This window comes from Rhinolophus sinicus, chromosome 13 (genome assembly GCF_057876585.1).
Source record: "Rhinolophus sinicus isolate RSI-liver-muscle chromosome 13, RSI-T2T, whole genome shotgun sequence".
NCBI lineage: Eukaryota > Metazoa > Chordata > Mammalia > Chiroptera > Rhinolophidae > Rhinolophus > Rhinolophus sinicus.
In genome coordinates this window covers 55,316,279-55,334,056 of record NC_142513.1, presented here as the reverse complement: position 1 = coordinate 55,334,056, position 17,778 = coordinate 55,316,279, and the positions used below count along the sequence as shown (strand labels likewise).

The window sequence follows — 17,778 nt, the reverse complement described above, 5'->3', positions numbered from 1 at the left end:
ATGTTTTATTTCCAAGATCCTTTACCACGGCCCCCCTGCCTCACTTTTTCCCCCATAGTTCTCTGAATGTTTACATATTTCTCTCTATTTTCCATCATTCACGTTAGATATTACCAGATGGCTTGGTAATCCTCAGTTGTCTCTTTCATTTATAGTCTATTGTTTATGCCAGACACTTCCTTAAATGGCTCGGTAGTCTTGGTTGTCTGTCATACTTAAGTGTGGGGGACTGCTGAGCCTCTGATTGGAAGCTCTGCGCATGTGGGTGGGGCTTGATGGACGCTGAGAGTGTTTACTGGGTGATCTGGCTGCGCTGCTGCATTGGGAAACTTCCAGGGAATCGCCAGCATCTTTTGGTTCTTCCTCTTGGGTGGTCAGATTTTATGGAGAAAAATCCCCCAACCTCCTGACTGGAGGGTGAAGGCCTGGCTTTCTTCATTCTGGAATCAGAGAAGCAGAAGACAGGGTGGTGGCTCATCTACTATGCAGATGTGCATATAGTCCTGTTTTCCGGGCGTTGACCTTGCCTCTCAGCCATGCTTGTGTAGCCCAGGTCAGAGACCTTTCTTTTATCCTCTCCAGAGAATAAACTTCCGTCTTTTGCTGGGCCGTGTTGGAGATCTGGGTGTCAGCTATGAATCTGAGTATCTGTTTACTCTTCAGCAGTGTTTAAAAAACCAATCACTAGCTCTCATCCCTATGTCCAGAGACACTTAGCTAGCCTTTGGGGGAATTTTGTGATATAAGTCCGGTGGATCTCAGCATTCTCCACTGCTGGCTTTAGTGTTCTCAGGTCTGATAAGTCATTTCCTTTGCTAGCAATATTTTTGTTGCTGTTGTTTTCGCTCTCATTTTTTCTGTGTTTGTGGGCTTATGTCTTTTTAAGGCAACCCCTTTCCTGTGCTTCAGCAGGAGTGGGAGAGGGGAGAAAGATTCTTGTGTTCAGTTCCCAGTCTTTATCTGGAAGCCCCTGTCTTGGTTTCTTACAAGCTGAAAGGACTTGTAAATATTTGATCTTGCGATTTTAGCTGGTTTGAGTGAGAGGTTTTCAGGCTAGGTCTGTAATTGTGCTTCTCATTTGATCTTCATAACAGCCTCGGTAGATTGTCAGGCCCCTCTTGAAGATGAGAAAACATAGCATCATTTTCAAAGGCCATGTAATCTGTACGAGGCCATTGCTGTGGCATTATGCTTGTCCCACTGGCTTTACCCATGTCTCCTGGAGCGATGACAGGGCATGAGGGTGGGCGGTATGTTCCCGAGGGGTTCAGGGCACAGCAAGCTGAGGAGGAGAGACGTCTTTCCCACAGATGTCTTATGTCTCTTCTGTCTTGGCCTGTTCCAGTGTAAGGAGAGGATGAGGCCCGTGAAAAAGGCACTGAAACAGCTGGACAAACCCGATAAGGGGCTCAACGTGCAAGAACAGCTGGAGCACACCCGGAACTGCCTGCTGAAAATCGGAGACCGCATAGCCGAGTGCCTTAAAGCTTACTCAGACCAGGAGCACGTCAAACTGTGGAGGAGGTAAGCGCCTCGGCCTCCAGTGGCCCGACTTGATTGGCAGAGTGTGTGTGTGTGTGGGAGGGCGGGGTGGGGCGGGGTTCTGTTTTTGTCGTATAAAAGGTGACACGTATAAAAGGTGACACGTATAAAAGGTGACACGTATAAAAGGTGACACGGCCACCCAAATTGTTTCCCCCACAGAAGCCATCTTTTGGCAGCATACCTGCAGGCTTCCATTTTACTTTCCTGAAATAGGCCATTCCACCGACACCAGTCTTTTGAGTACACTGGATGATGTCATTATTTTTTAAAAGAGAGACAGTGATTCTGGATACGCTGACCTGTTCTGAGAAAAAAGTCAGTCTTTAAACCTGGAAGGGATAGAAGTCATGTAGTTTCACTATACCCATCTCCAGGTGATATGCAGATGTAATGCAGTAACTGATTGGGTAGTTCTCTGCTAACACAGAAGGGAAACAGGTTAAAACCATCCCAACTATGAGTTCTCTGTGCCCTGTAATAATTGAGTGAATAGCAGTGATTTGGATGAATGCAGTTAATCCAGAGCTTCAGTTTGTCAGCTGTTGCGACTTGCATCCACTCAGTTGATATTTTATCACTTGATAAATATCAATCACTTGATATTTTAAGAAAACATGAATTTCTCTGAGACAGTTACAGCGTTAATCTCTTTCCATGATCCACGGTTATTTGAACCACATGGACTCTATGGTTCATGTAAATTATCTTTGTGTAACATGCCCAATATCAGTGAATTGGCTTTAGAGTGAAAAATGGTCTAAGGAAACTTTCTGTCACGATGTTCTCCATAGCACACTTCACACCCATAAAACAAAATTTAGAAAAACATAATGTTTTAACATGTCACTCTTCCCCTTGGCACTGTTACCTACTCCCTCCCGTCCCTGGCCATGTGGCTTTCCTTTTCCTGGGCTTACGCCTCGTTGGCAGATGACACAGCTCACCCTAGTACGTAGGACCCCAGCTCCGCTTCCTGCTGTGCTCAGGGGCAGGTCTGGGTTTCAGTGCACTGGCGCCGTGACCCACCTTGGTGGAGGTGGTTCACAGGAGGTCCTTACCCACTCCCGAGAAACCGTCCGCAGTTGCAATACAGTAGGAGTTTCTAGAAGGAGGAAGTGTGTGTGGAAGAGTAGTCAGGAGGGTGTGCTGAGAGGCAGGCGGGCAGGTGCCCCTGAGCTGGGCGTACAAGAGCGGAGTGGACGTAAATGCAGGCTGTTCCCAGGCGTCAGCAAAGGCTTGGAAGCGGGACTGGTTGGTTTTTAAGGTTTAAAGGCAGTTTGTTAAGATGACTGGAGCCCTGATGGAAAACAAAGAGAAGGCCTGAGGAAGGCAAGTCAGTGGCTTTCCACACACTGAGTTGGGGGGCCAGTGCAGTGTCCTGTAGGTGGCTTGACACGGTGACACTGCTCTCTAGAAAGCGTGCGATGCCTTTTCCAGCTCACTGAGAGTGATGCCCCTTCCATCAGTCCTTCCCCTATTGACAGTGATGCTATGGTAGGGTGAGTGCGCTGTGATTGGCGGGGACGAGTCCCTCCGAATTTTAAGGAAGAAACAACGGGCATTGGTGGTGACTACTGGGAGGAAAGAAGCAGCAGCAACGCAGAGGTTCCGGACTGTATGTGGGTCCCCACCTGGGAGGTGGTGGCGATGGTGGACTGCACTGTAGAGTGCAGGAGATGTGGGCGGTGAAGGAAGACTTTAGAACTGGAGTCCTGGGAGCCGGTGAGATGAGAGGTGTTTTTTGCTGAGACAGAGCCCTGGGCTTGAGACCCCTCTATCAAACGATTGATCGTAGCATCGAAAGTTGTGTTATTGATGCAAAGACCTGAAAGAACATTTCTGTGACTCAGTTTCTACACCTGGAGAGTTTTCCACAGCCAAATTCAATCGCTTGCCATCAACCAGGAGAGAATTAAAGGTCTTTTCAAAATTCTGTCATTTACCAGAACTGTTTTTTTTTCTTATTTTAGGAACCTATGGATTTTTGTCTCCAAGTTTACAGAATTTGATGCTCGAAAATTACATAAGTTATACAAGATGGCTCATAAGAAAAGATCTCAAGAAGAGGAGGTAAAAATACAAATTTAATTCTAATTTGTACACACAGAACTAAAAAAACAAACAAAACGGTTCCATAGAAAAGTTCCTTATTAATGTTTTTTTCCCTGGGGTGGTGCTTCTAGACTCATCGGTGGGTGGTACTGGAAGGATCCCTGGGTGTCTTACTTTGCAGGTGGAAGTACAGGTCTGCGGGGGTGCAGGAGCCCCCCACGCCCATCCTGTCTTGTCCAGTGTGTTCCTTCTGTGTGTGAGCTGTGCGGTTTCTCAGCATGCTCCATTAGCAGCTCAGCAATAAGACCCGATGGGAAAAACAGCCAATGCATCGGGACCAAACACTGTAGAAATTCTGACAAGGGGCTGTTAGCCTGTGTTCTTCTGGAAGCACTTACGCACCAGGCCTCTTTTTCTTCCATAGACATGTGTCTCAGTAGAGCACATAAATGTGACTCCTTCCTGTGGGCAGAAAATACTTTCTTCTGCTCTTTTCTGGGCCATGTGAACTTGGTGTCCTTCTAGTGTTTGTACGTGGGGTTCTAACTGCTCACAGGAAGGAGCACACTTGAGAAGGTGCCCGGAAATGGCCTCCCCTTCTGTGGTGTCCCTTGCTGTGGGGGGTGGGCGTGGCAGGGACTGTGGTTCTTGTGCAGCCTGTCCATTTGCAGATCTGCTGACTTGCCACGTGGGTCCTACCTAAAGTAGCCACTTAGGGCCTGTCTGGTGGCGTTGGACACCTCCCCTGCTAACATGTCAGCTCCCTGGAGGCAGAGGTTTTATGGCTCGGTCTCTGCGTTCTTCTCATCCCCCCGGGCAGGTGCTCACAGGTACTTGGTGCATGACGTAAGCTATGCCCAGCTCTGCGCTGACCTGTGGGGCTTCCCCTCTAGTAGCTTATGATTAAATTTACATGGAAGAATGGGCTGTATGAGAGAGCCATGATACACAGGAATAACACACCGCTGTTGCTGAATTGCTAGTGTAATTTTCAGCATTCTAAGAAGTCGTTGAAAGAATAGTCAGAAAATGCGCCGGGAGGAAATGGAGTAGTTGGGAAAGAGTAAAAGGTAGGATAAGCCTTTGAAGCTGAGCGCGTGATGTAAAAACCTTCATTACTATAGGTATCAGGAGTTAGTGTGAGTGGAACGACACAAGCAGTGACCCCACTAGTGGGAGTGTACATGTCACAGCCTTTCTGGAGGACAGTTCAGTAAGTTTCATCAAAGAGTAAAACATAATTCTCCTTCTGAGAGTTTAAGGAGATAATTAGGGATTTGAACATGTTTAATAGTGGAAATTAGTTGAACACCCAACTGTAAGAAATTGATTAAATAAATCATGATATCTTCCTATTGGTGTATTATTTGACCAGAAATATAAGATTGTGGAACTAAGTATTCACATGAGGTTTTCACAATATGTTAAGTGAAAAAAGAATACCAAGTAATATTTTTGTTTAAAAAATGTATCTGTAAAAACACATGAAATGGCTTTGAAAGACATGGGCCAAATTATGAACAGTAATCCCTTGTTGGTGAGATTTTTAGGTCACTTTCCGTTTCTAATTTTTTCTTCCTTCCTTTGCTGATGTTTTTATACTGAATATTTTGCTTGTGTGGTAAAGAAGTCGTGTTACCCATTTAGATGCTCGGCTTGATGACTGACATAGGAACTGGTTCCCCCGGGACTAGTCAGGGGCGGTGCGTGCTCGTTACCCTAAGGAAGTTGGTGGCCCTGGTTTTCCACGGCCCATGGGGAATCCCGTGCGATGGCACCTTCCAGGCCGCACACGTGCTCGGACAGGTACCTGTCAGTGGCCTAGTAGGTCAGAGCGGCAGACGGAGCTCTGTGGGGCTGCTGATGGTGTAGGACTCAGAGGAACGGGGGACCTTTGTTTTGGAAAGAAGGTCGTAAGCAGTAGGTCAGAGACCAAGAGGGAACTGGTGGGAGGTGACGATCCTCACACTGTTTTTGGGAATTGGGCCTGGGATCGTCAGAGTCTCAGGTTTCCTCTTCCTCTGCAGGAGCAGAAGAAGAAGGATGATGTGATTGGTGGTAAGAAGCCATTCCGACCGGAGGCCTCGGGCTCAAGCCGGGATTCCCTGATGTCTCAGCCCCACACCCCACACAGCCTTCACCCTCAGAAGTCTCATCTGCCTGCCTCCCATGGCCCACAGATGCATGGACACCCAAGAGATAACTATAATCACCCCAACAAGAGACACTTCAGCAATGCAGGTAGGTCATGAAGTGGAGTTGTTACAAGAGGTGACCTAGGAAAAGTCTCCCCCCTTCAGCCCCCAAAGATGGGACCTGTGTGCTTTATTCTTTGCCATCCCTTTATTGTCCTCTTTTTTCTCTCAAGTGAGATAAAGCATGACATAAAGATCCAAAAGGATGTTCTTTCAACTTTCAGAAGGACATAGTCCCCAGAAACAAACAAAAGGCAAGTGACAGACTGAGGGAAACAGTGTACGTGATATATGACAGTTAAATGGTTAAAACTGTTGATATTGAAAGAGCCCCTGTAAATTGATAAAAGGATAACCAAATAGAAAAATGAGCAAAGGTTAGGAATAAGGAATTCATATAGAAGAGGAAATTCAAACAGTTGATACAAGATGACCAGCACTGCTACTAAGGAAGTGTAAATTAAAGCAACAGTAAGCTGGCTAATTTCTTTTTATCCGTTCAGATCAGCAAAAATTAAAATGTGAACTACGCACATATTGCTGAGTGTGAATTGCTGCAATCTTCCCAGAAAATAATCTGAAATATCTAAATACATGGTAGGATCTGTTTCTGGGAGTCTGTCCTGTAGAACTAAAAACATACATGTTTGAGGACGCGATTCCAGCCTTATAGTGGCCAAAAGCTGGAAATAACTTGAGTCTGTAAATAAGAGAATGGTTAGATGAATAAGATGACACTTGGACTCTGGATTATTATCGGTTAAAAAGGATGGATTGGCTTTATAGATTAAAAAAAAAATTGGAGGAAAAAAAGTAGCAACAACAAAATCCGTGTTTAAATTTATTGAGGTGAGAGTTCACATAACTTAACCATTTTAAACGACCAATTGAGTGGCATTTAGTGCATTCACGATGTCCAACCACCACTTTTATCTGGTTGCACAACATTTCTCTTACCCCAAATGGAAATCCCGTACCTGTGAAGCAGTTCCTCCCATGTCCCCCTGCCGTCAGCCCCTGCACCCAGCAGCTGTGCTCTGCCCCCTGGATTTACGTATTCTAGACACATCATATGAATGGAATCATACAATATGTGCCTGACTTCTTTCCCTTAGCATAATATTTTCAAGGTTCCTCCATGCTGTGACATGTGTCAGTACTTCCTTCATTCCTCTTTGTGGCTGAATAACATTCCATTGTATGGACAGACTCTAATTTGTTTATCCATTTATCAGTTGATGGATATTTGGGTTGTTTCTGCTTTTTGGCTGGTGTGACTAATACTGCTGTGAAAATTTGTGTGCAAGTATTTGAGCGCCTAGTTTCAATCCTTTTAGGTGTATACTTAGGGGTGGGATTGCTGGGTCATAGGGTGAGTCTGTGTTTCACTTTGTGAGGAACCACCAAACTGGTTTGCATCGTATATGTTTGAATAATATACTTGTATAAGCACAGAGAAAGGTGTCAAAATATAGCAAAATATAGCATGACAGCAAATAGTTTAGGGTGGTAGGACTGGAGGGGAGATGGGAGGAAGTTAATAATTTCTCCACCTGCTGCTTCACTGATCACAATGAATATGAGTTACTTTTAAAGATAAAAGTGATAAGAAAGGGGGAAAAAGCTTCTAGAATGAAGCCTAAAAATTACATAGTATTTATAGAAGCACAGTATAAGATTTTATAGAGTCAAATATTCCCTAATAATCTGAATGAAGTATGTACTCCTTTCTAAACTTCAGTTCTAGAATTTCCATTTGGTCCCCCAGAGAGGATGCAGCTTTTTGTCCCCTGGGCACGAGTGGGAGGTGCTCATCTTAATCTAGTCTGCCTCTGCTCAACGGAGGGCCTGTGGCATTGTCCGCCCCTCCCCTGGGCAGCTCTTCCCCGGGAAACTCGGTTTTCTCGGCACCGTGATTCTGCCCCAAACTGCTCTGCTTTGTCAGAGGATTTCAGCTTGGCTTTTGCAAAGTCTCTGCTCTCTGCAGATCAGGAAATGTCCTGTGGGGAGACAGGCGTGCGTCTGAAGTCCCTCTGGCCTACCATGACCACCCGGGGCTCTGCTGGGGTCTGTCTGTCCAGCAGTGGTCCTCAGCCTCTTGTCCGTGCTCAGAATCCCAGAGCTGCCCAGTGGCTGCAGAAGTCGGCCGTTCCCTCTCCGAGCTTTGCTGTTTTCTGGAATCTTACTCCTTGTCCTGGTTGCTCTGACTGCTCTCTGATGTCTCCAGACAGGTTCCGTTTTGTTTATCTGGCCTTTTTCCTTCTTGGCAGAGTGGGATTTCTGCTGCAAGCTACTCTGAACTCCTTAGAAGCACATGTTCCACGTCTCCTATTCTTAAAAGTCTAAATAGTTCAAAATTGTTGATCGTCGTTTTATCGAGGGGAAGAATAATGGCTGTACACGTTGGTTGGGACCTGTTTCCATGTCCTTAGATCTGGTCATATTCGTTGTACTGACTTTTTCCTGGGATTAGACTGGTTTTGTGTTCATGTGATGTCACTGATTTTCTGTTCGGGTCGTTTGAAAGAACTCTTCTTATTAAGCTAACTGTAGTCTTTTATTTAAATCCTGGATTCCTCGCCCATCTCCTTAATAGCTCGGTACTTCTAACCAGTGACCTACCTCATGGAGGGTCCAAGAAGAAAGAGAAGCACTGTTTGCTTTCTCTGGAAATAAATGACTTGGCTTGAGTTTCAAGCATCTGGGCTGTGCCACAGACATTGCCACCCTGTTTGAAATCTTACTTTCCATTTGGTTTGAAGCCACCTTCAAGTGACCCTTTCACATTGTGAAGGTGTCTCTTTTTGTTGCTGTTTGTGAATTCTTAGGTTGAAGAGTCGAAAGTTTTTTTTACTTCTTGGTCCTTTGGCCTGATCCACCCTGTGTCGGCAATGAATTGAGGCCACTGGCTGACTACGTTATGAGTTTATTGGTATAAATTTCTGAGCTGCATAGTTTCCTTGATAGTGCTTTTCTTTGGGTCTGTAGAAAAATGCTAGAAGGCCAGCGAAACGAGGAGAGAAACATTTATTTGGTGGCACATCCGTGATCTGGACATAATTGTGGATAGGAGGTCAGGTTTCCCACGAGGACACATAGTTCCTTCTGGTTAATTTAAGCCTCTGCTGCTTTCCTCAGGCTGCGTGGGACAAAGTCCTGCACACCAGGTGGCTTAAAACCGTAGAAACGTGTATCCTCTCACCGTTCTGCAGGCCAAAAGTCTGAAATCCAGGTGTGGGCCGGGTTGCTTCCTTAGGAGGATCTGAGGGAGAATCTGTTTCAGTTTCTGGTAGCTGCTGCTGGCAAGGCAAGCCTCTGCTTCCTGTCTCGTGGCTGTTTCACGCCACTCTGTCTCTTCTCTACGTGGCTCTCCTCCGCGGTCTGTGTCGGACCTCCCTCCGCCTTTCTTTCAGAAGGGTATCTGTCACTGGCGTTAGGGCCTGACCTAAATTCGGGAGGATCTCCTCTCGAAATCCTTAGTAACATCTGCAAAGACTCTTTCCAAGTACAGTCACAACCCCAGATCCCGGGTGGACGTACATTTTAGGGACCAATTCAACCTGCGATCATGGGTTGGACTTAACTTGTTTGCATTCCTGGACGCTTGTGTTTCCACTCTTGGATTTATGTATTTTCACTACCTTTTTTGGTTCAGGTAAGTGTGATTCTTCTCGGCAGGGGAAAATGGAGGCTACAGAAGCTAAAACAAATTTCACTTGGGCCCTATCCTTGAGAGTTAGGGTGCTGGCCCAAATGCAGAGTTACCATGTCTCCCTGAAAATAAGACGGGGTCTTATATTAAGTTTTGTTCTAAAAGGTACATTAGGGTTTATGTTCAGGGGACGTCCTCCTGAAAAATCATGCTAGGGCTTATTTTCTGCTTAGGTCTTATTTTCGGGGAAACACGGTAGAGGAGTCACTTTACAGGAGGAGGCCCTTTGTTTTTGGTGCGGGCAGGGGCAGAATAGCAGCATTGGGAAGTGTGTGAGGAACGACTTTCGGAGACCGGGCGTAGCACATGGTACCAGTAGGTAAGTTAACTGTAAACGGAGGCGATTACCTTGCAGCCGGAAGGTTCAGCGGTGCTGGTCTCCGAATTAATGTTTGGTGTGTTTGAGTGAAACCTCATTTTAATGGTCTGCCCCCGACTGGAAAGTCAGCAGGGGAAAGTGACAGCAGAAGCTCTCACGGTTTCACAAGGAGACAGGCGGTGCATTTTCCTTCTCTGTAACGTGTGGGGAGAAGAACGCGAGGCCTCATCACTGGTGTCACCCAGCAGCAGAGGGGCCAAGAGGAGGCCTGAGGGCCTGTTTATAACGCGCGCCAGCCTTTGCGTGTAGCCCTGAGTGGCGGTGACCTGCAGCCATGAGAGCGCTCCTCCTTTTCCCGCAGATCGAGGGGACTGGCAGAGGGAGAGGAAGTTCAGCTACGGCGGCGGCGGCGGCGGCAACGCGCCGTGGGGCAGTGACAGGCACCACCAGTGCGAGCAGCACTGGTACAAGGAGCACCACTACGGGGACCGGCGACACGCGGGCAGCCACCGCTCCGGGAGCTACCGGCCCAACAGCCTGCCCCGAAAGAGGCCCTACGACCAGTACAGCAGCGACCGGGACCACCGGGGACACAGAGATTATTACGACAGGTGTGGCCTCGGCCAGGCGCTGTGACCTTCGGGGAGGCGAGCGGGGGGAGACGAGCGGCGTACCAGATGCACTGAACGCCTCGCATGTGCCCGGGCACAGCCCCAAGTCTGACCCAGCGTCTGTGCCATGGGGTGTCTGTGGGGCGTTGGGGAGGGATCGTGATGGAGGCAGCTGCCGCGGTGCTGATGGCTGGCTCCAGGCAGGGATGTTGCAGTTTTTCCTGAGGGCTGAGGCAGAGGGGAGGCTGCTGATTCTTGATTTGGGCTCTGAAGAGTCAGCTGGGCAGAGAAGAAGGGGGGATAGGCATTGCAGGCCCAAGCCCAGACTGGGCCCCCAGGAAGGGACGCCCGGAAGGATAGCCGATCGGATAGTTGGAAGGCCTTGGGTGCTGGTTACCGGTTTTAAGGTTTCTTCTCTGGGTCATAGGGAGCCCTTGGCAGTTCGCTTCTGCCTTCCTCTGAAGAAATCTAGAGACGAGGTAGCCATAAAACATCAGTGCCAGCAACCGGAAGTATTAAGCTCTGTGTGCTGGGCTCTCAGCCACACCAGGTAGCAGGGATGCTGAGATGGGTACCAGCCTGTGGGCCTTGCCAGGATCCTGAGATGGGTACCAGCCTGTGGGCATTGCCTGCCAGGAGCCACAATTTAAGGGCCAAAGACTTTGGAAGCTGTACCCTGTCTGCAGCTCTATCATATTACGTGAGCCCAGTTTTAGGTTGTGAGAGCCGGCAAGGACAGAAGGAGGTGTTGTTACCTGTCCTTCCTCATTTCAGGGCCTGGCTTTGTTTCAACCTCATAGCAGCTTTGGGGTTCCCTGGGGGTAATGGCGTGTTGTTTGGGCTGCCTCTTGAATTGAAAATAGGGAAATTTCATATAAATGCCTCAGTGCTCTGCCTTCGTTTTGGAAGGCCCGGTAACAGCAGGCAGCATTAGCACAGCAGCTGTGGCCGAGGAGCAGCTGTCTCTACAAGGATCTGTGCGCCTCGCCTCCCACCCTTCTGAACCGGCTTATCTGCCCGCAGCGGGCATCTGCCCTGCGTTCCTTCGTGTAGCTCTGTACGCCCACTTAGCTTCCATTTCCTTCCGCCCGGAGGCCTTCAGCGAGGGTCAGCAGCGACGAGTTCCTTCCGTGTTTGCGTGCCGTCATTTATGAAGGTGCTTTCGCCGGGCGTACACTTCTAGGTTCACACTTTCAGGACTTGTGAAAGATGCTCCCCTTTGTCTCTGTGCCTTGTTTCCTGAGGAGAACTCTGTCATCTGGATTTTCGTTCCTGTTTAGGAACTGTCTGTTCAGCCCTGTTTCAGCATGTCGGTGATAACATGCCTTCCTGTTTTCCTCGTGTTTCTTGTGCTTGGGAATTGTTGAGCTCCTTGGACCTGTGGGTTCATTGCTTCTGTCAAATTTGGAATTTTTTTTACCATTCTTCAAACATTGTTTTCTGTCCCCCATGCTCGCGTCTCCTTTAGGGATTCCAGTTACACCTGCTTGAATTCGGCTCACAGCTCACGGATGCTCAATTTATTTTTTTTAGTTAATGTTTTCTTCCTGTTTCATTTAGATAGTTTGTATTGCTAGGTGTTCAGGTTCACTAATATTTTCTTTCTCAGTGTCTAACCTGCCTTGAGGCCCATCCAGTATATTTTGTGTTGCATACATTATACAGTTTAAAAGTAGTTCTTATGTCTTTGTCTGCTAATTGTATCATGTGAGTGAGTTTCAGTTGATTAATTTATTTCCTTACCAGGGTCTTCTTTTCCCGGGTCTTTCCCTCCATGCCCAGAAGTTATTCATCGGGTACCTGTTGAGTACTGGCTGTTCTCTATTCCTATGAATGCCCTGGAGCTTTGTTACGAGAGTTGATCCAGTTACTTGGCAGGTTTGGTTCTTTAGGTCTTGCTGTCAGGATTGCTGAGGTGGGAGAGGGCCTTGCTCAGGCAGGGGCCCATTATCCCGCTCCCCTCCCCCGGCCAGGGTCCTCACTGTCCTCTGCCTGTACACACCCCTCAGACCTAGAGGTTCCGGTCTGGCTGGTGAGGCTGGTATCGCCTGGCCTGGGGTACTTTCCTCATATAGATGCGAGAATCATGTTCAGTGAATACTCGGGGAAACCTCTGCAGACGTCTGACTTCCTATGTGCAGAATTCTCTTCTGCACTCCAGCTGCCTTGGTCCTATTTCCGCCCCAAACCCTCAACTCAGGAAGTCTGCTGGGCTTCTCCTGGTCTCCCCTTCCCTGAGTTGAGGCCTAGAAATCACCGTAAGGCAGTGAGCGGGCCAGTTAGAAGGCTCGTCTCATAAATCTCCCATCTCTCAGGCGTAGATGCTCTTTGTTGCCTGACATCTGATGTACTGTCTTGAAAACCATCGCTGCGTACATTTTGTCTCTTGCTCGTTGTTTCAGGAGGGGGCTAAATCTTGACTGGAACCCATCCACCTATCTTTCTCTCTATTTACCGAGGTGAAATTCACATAGCGTAAGTTAACTTTTAAGGTGAACAGTGGGTGACATGAGTACATTCACCGTGTTGTACAACCTGTCCAGTGCCCGAACACTTTCCTCACCGCAGGGAAAACGCGGTGACCATTAAGCAATCACTCTGCACTCTGCCGTCTCCCAGCTCCTGCCACTCACCAATCTGTGTTCTTTTTCTGTGCATTTACTTCTTCTGGGGATTTTGCGTAAAGGGAATCATACAAGATGTGGCCTTTTGTGACTGGCTTCTTTGAACATTTAGCATAATAATGTTTTAGAGGCTGATGGATCGTAGGGCATGCCAGTACTTCATTTCTTTTTATGGCTGAATACCATTCCACGGTGGGTATGTGCCACGCTTCGTTTATCCATTCATCCGTTGCTGGACACTTGAGTTGTTGCCCCCATTTGGCTGTTGTGAATAATGCTGCTGGGCACCTAGGAGCAAATTGTTAGTCACACGGTGGTTCTGTGTTGAACTTTTTGGGAACCACCTAACTTTTCCCCACAGAGGCTGAACCATTTCACATTCCTTCCAGCAATGTGTGAGAGCGGCAATTTCCCCATGTCTTGGCCAGCACTAATTTTTGGGGGTTTTTTGAACATGTGGGTGTGAAGAGGTATCTCGTTGTGGTTTTGATTTGCATTTCCCGGTTTGCTTAGGGGCCCATGTGCTTATCTTCTTTGGAGAGATGTTTTTGAATGGGGTTGTTTGTCCTTTTGTTGTGGACTGGTACCCATTGCTTTTACTAGGCTAACAAGCGGTTTAGCCTGGTCCTCCGTAAAAATTGTCATATTCTTTAATTGAGTCAATCTTTAAAATAATTAACCCTTCACTTCCCTTTGAATATTTAGGTCATCTGTGGCTATTGCTGTTGCTAACAACTTACGGCATGCTTTCTGTGGCTCTTTTTCTCCTGGGCTGGGTCAGGGAATGTGAAAGTGTTTGCAGATGGTGCCAGTTTTCCCGGAGGCAGTATGAGTGTACAAAGCCATCAGTGATTCAAGTGGGTGCTTGTTTCTTTGCAGACTTGATGAGGCTTATGTCATTTCATAGGATGTGTTTTGCCAATAAGTATAAAATAGCCCTTTGTTATTCCCTTTATTTTGTTCTCTTGATTCCTCGTAATGGAAGCGTGTGCCCCGCATCCTTCGGAAAGGCCCTTGAATGTGGGAGCCTGGGGAGGAGGAGGGCTTATGAGGGCGGGAGGGGGCCTGGCTTTGGTCTCCCAGCTCATCCTCGCGTCTCTGTTTCAGGCACCATCATGAGTCCAAGCGGAGGAGATCTGATGAATTTAGGCCTCAGAATTACCACCAGCAGGATTTCCGGCGGATGTCTGATCACCGCCCCCCCATGGGTTACCACGGCCAGGGACCCTCAGACCATTACCGCTCCTTCCACACAGACAAACTGGGGGAGTATAAACAGCCCCTGCCCCCACTGCACCCTGCGGTCTCAGACCCTCGCTCGCCCCCTTCGCAGAAATCGCCTCATGATTCCAAGTCACCTCTGGATCATAGGTCTCCTTTGGAGAGATCCCTAGAACAGAAAAACAACCCAGATTATAACTGGAATGTTCGGAAAACATAAAGGACAGCTCGGAACCAAGGGGAGAGCAACGGTCATTAAGCACCTGGATATTTTTGGTCTGATCCAATAGGAGCCGGTTACCTAGACCAGTAAGTGGAGTTTCTGGACACGCTGCTGCCGTCAGCTCACTGGCCGAGGGGGCCCTTGAGGGAGTGGGGGGCGTCCGTTCAGTCCGGCTTTGATGTGGTCGCGACTCTGGCACCCACCCCACTGCAGCCTGGCTTCGGCCTCCCGCTCGGACGGGTGCTCGGAGGCACAGGTGACTTGTGTGCTAGCTCCACGGGCTGTGCTTCCCCGGGGCAGGAAGAAGGGCTCCCAGAGTCATGCGTGTTTCCTCGCCAGGGCCGGTGCCCGCAGGACCTGGGCGCGGTGGTCAGGGGAGGGATGCATGCATGACGGCTGCGGGACCCCTGGATAGCACGTGGTTTGGTTCACTGTGACGCGACGCTGCTGCTGACGGGGAGGGGGCGTGGGGACGAGCATCACGGGACTTGAAGGGGAGCAGGCCCACCCCTCAAATACGTTCTTGGGAGAAATGATACATTTGGGCCTCATTATGTGACACCTGTGGTGCAAGGCTTTCGGCGGACACTTCCCAATGGCCCCTTCCTTACCAGACACTAATTTTTCCCACACTGACTGTACATTTCAAAGGCTTGGTCTCCTGAGGGGGCCTCCTTTGCCCCGGTGCCAGGGGACGTCGGCCGTGCAGCTGGCTTTCGGGTACTGTGACTGAGGCAGCATCGTGGGCACCGTAGGTCTGACTTGCTTGGTGGGGGGGCAGGATGGGGGCAGAGTGGATGAGAAACTGGACTCCCTGGTGGGTTTCTGATGCCTGTGGTGAGAAGGAAAACTCCAGGGCCTGAGGAGGGGTGCTGGCCACCGATGTGGGGGTGCTCTGCAGGTGGTGAACAGGTTCCCCCAGGTGGGGTTCGGTAGTGCCAGCACGCCAGGGGGCTTTCAGTGTTGTACCGGGTCAGCATTTGCGGCCGCGTTTTAGTCCCTTTTGCACAGTTTGAAGCAGCAGATGACAGGAAGCTGCCTGTGGTGAACAGGTTTCCACTGTTAGTTGGAGATCGTTCGAACTGAACTTGGTTTCTTTTAGAATGAGATGCAGTATAAACCCAAGTAGAATTTTTCTCCCCAGTAGGAAGCACCCAAGGACGGGGTAGGGTGTCGGCCGCACAGAGTCACTAGAGTTGAGCTGAGTCAGGACAGGGCAGGTCGCTTGTGTCACAGACGCGGGCTCCTTTCTTTTTACTGATACGGGGGCCCTTCCGTTTCATTCGTTTTAAACAGAGCGAACGGCCTTTCCAGGTGGAGACTGAATAGCGGGCTTGCACCTGCCGTGCCGTGTGCCTGGGGTAGCTGTCTAGGTGGACGCAGCGTTAGCCCCCGGAGTGGACCCGTGGGGATGGCCTGGAGTCATTAGCACTTACTGGCTGGTCCCCTGGCAGCATCACTGATGCCTTTACTAAGAAATGCCCCAGTGGTGTCACCTGGGAAGCGGCTGTGGCTTTGGTGGCCAAGCTCCCTGCTGCAGCAGTCCCCCGGGGCTGGCAGTGAAGAGTTCCAGTCCTCGCAGCCCGTGCTGGCAGCCTCATGGGCCCACCCCCTCCTCACTGACCCCCTTGTGGTCCTTGGGGTTCTTCACCCTAGGCTGGTACCACGTGTAAAGCCCAGGGGACCTGCCGTGACCGCTCAGTGCGAGGAGGTGGGAAATCACGGCTCTGCTTTGGTCACAAGGGCAGCTCCTTGCTGACAGTACTGACAGCCACCCCGGCTTTGGGTTGCGCAGGACGGAGGAGGGTGAGGTTGGCTCGCGGGGTCCTCAAGTGATGGAGGGGGGTGGGCAGGGATGGGAAGCCAGGCCTGGTTGTGTCCTCCGGGGGCTCCGCGTTCCCCATCACTTCGAGGATTCCAAGTGGAGTAATCAGAGGCCCTGCGTTTCAGAAACCGTCAAGGCTTTTGTTGTTGACAGGAGATATGAGTGACTCCCAAAGAGGTCTCATCATGAGGGAAAAGGAACTTCCTTTTGTTTGCATTGGGGACCTGACGAGTGCCATATGACGTAGCAAAAGGCGGTATCAAGCAGATCAGTGTTACAGTGACTATACAATTGCAGTATCCCCATCAGAGCGTCTGTGTGAGGTGCTGACGCCTGACGCTTATTGGAAGAGGGTTGGGAGAAAGGAGGCGTTTCCTCCCTGACCTAAGTCAGTATGAACACTGGATGCTTCTATTAAAAGCCCAGGTTTGCACAGGTAGAAATTCTCTCGCTTGTGGATGGGAGAAGCTGCCCCAGGAATGTGTGAGGATGGTCTTCCATGGAGCCTAACTCTGAAAGATGCAATAATTGGGTAGAAATAGCAGGATTCAGGAAGACGGGAGGTAGCCTCACCTGAGACCTGCACATAAGCGAGGATTAACACGGTTTGCTGCCGCCCTGGAAAAGCCCGCGGCGAAGCCCAGGCCACCCACCGTCACGGCCTTGCATAGACGGCCAAGAGCAACAGCCAGGCTCTCCGCAGAGCCCGACCTGATGGCCCCTGGGCTCCCTGTCCTCGGAGTCATTCCCCAAGCCCTTCATGGGAAACCAGAACACCTCACGTCGTGCTGCAGACGTTCTAGCTCCCTGTCTGCAAGCTGCGTCAGAGTGTGCGGTGCAAACGCAATTCAGTTACGAATCCACACAGGGACACTGAAATCCTACAGACCAAAATGCACTCGTCAGCAGGGGCGGTGGCCCAGGGCCCAGCCCCAGGGGTCTTCTGGCTTGTCTGGGGGCTGCCGTGTCAGGCGAGGAGAGCCAGGCCAAGGGTCCAGGCTGCTTTAGTCCATCCGTGTCCCTCTTGTTTGGGGACAGATGGTTTTTCTTTATTGTAAAATTGTGGACTTTTAAAACCTGTTGACTAAACAGTAATTAATTTATATTTGTGAAAAACGCCACTGTCCTAGTGATTTCTGATGTAAATAATGTTGTTTATATCGTATGTATTAAATTTTCCTACATTGTAAAACTGCTGTACTTTTGATTCTTGTATATTAAAAAGTGTTACTGAGGATTTTTAGAATAGGGCGAACGCGTTGCCTTGTATTGGCGTGACCTGTGGCTGCACGCTTCTCGTCTCCCTTCCCTTCCTTGCCGCGTCCTTCAGATTGTGTGACAGCCTGAGAAACGGAGCCTTTTAAAGGGGCCTTTTTGCCCCCTACCCAGCACCAGTTGTTGGGTCCAGCACCTCCTACAACACGTTTCTAAGATTTTCCCTGAGCAGCCAT

The 17,778-nt window shown here is 49.3% G+C and overlaps 1 protein-coding gene across 10 annotated transcripts in view; it reads left to right on the top strand.

Annotated features, from left to right (window-relative positions):
- CHD2 (chromodomain helicase DNA binding protein 2) overlaps positions 1-17,575 on the top strand; it is a 95,071-nt gene extending 77,496 nt beyond the window's left edge. For 9 of the 10 annotated variants that reach the window (XM_074317487.2, XM_074317485.2, XM_074317486.2 and 6 more), the window contains 5 exons: positions 1,346-1,524; positions 3,516-3,615; positions 5,625-5,838; positions 10,185-10,434; positions 14,166-17,575. In XM_074317487.2, coding sequence (XP_074173588.1) covers positions 1,346-1,524; positions 3,516-3,615; positions 5,625-5,838; positions 10,185-10,434; positions 14,166-14,499 — 1,077 coding nt within the window. In that variant the 3' untranslated portion in view covers positions 14,500-17,575. The remainder of the gene's footprint in view (positions 1-1,345; positions 1,525-3,515; positions 3,616-5,624; positions 5,839-10,184; positions 10,435-14,165) is intronic. The other variant, XM_074317488.2, reaches the window with a different exon arrangement.
- The last annotated feature ends 203 nt before the right edge of the window (positions 17,576-17,778 follow it).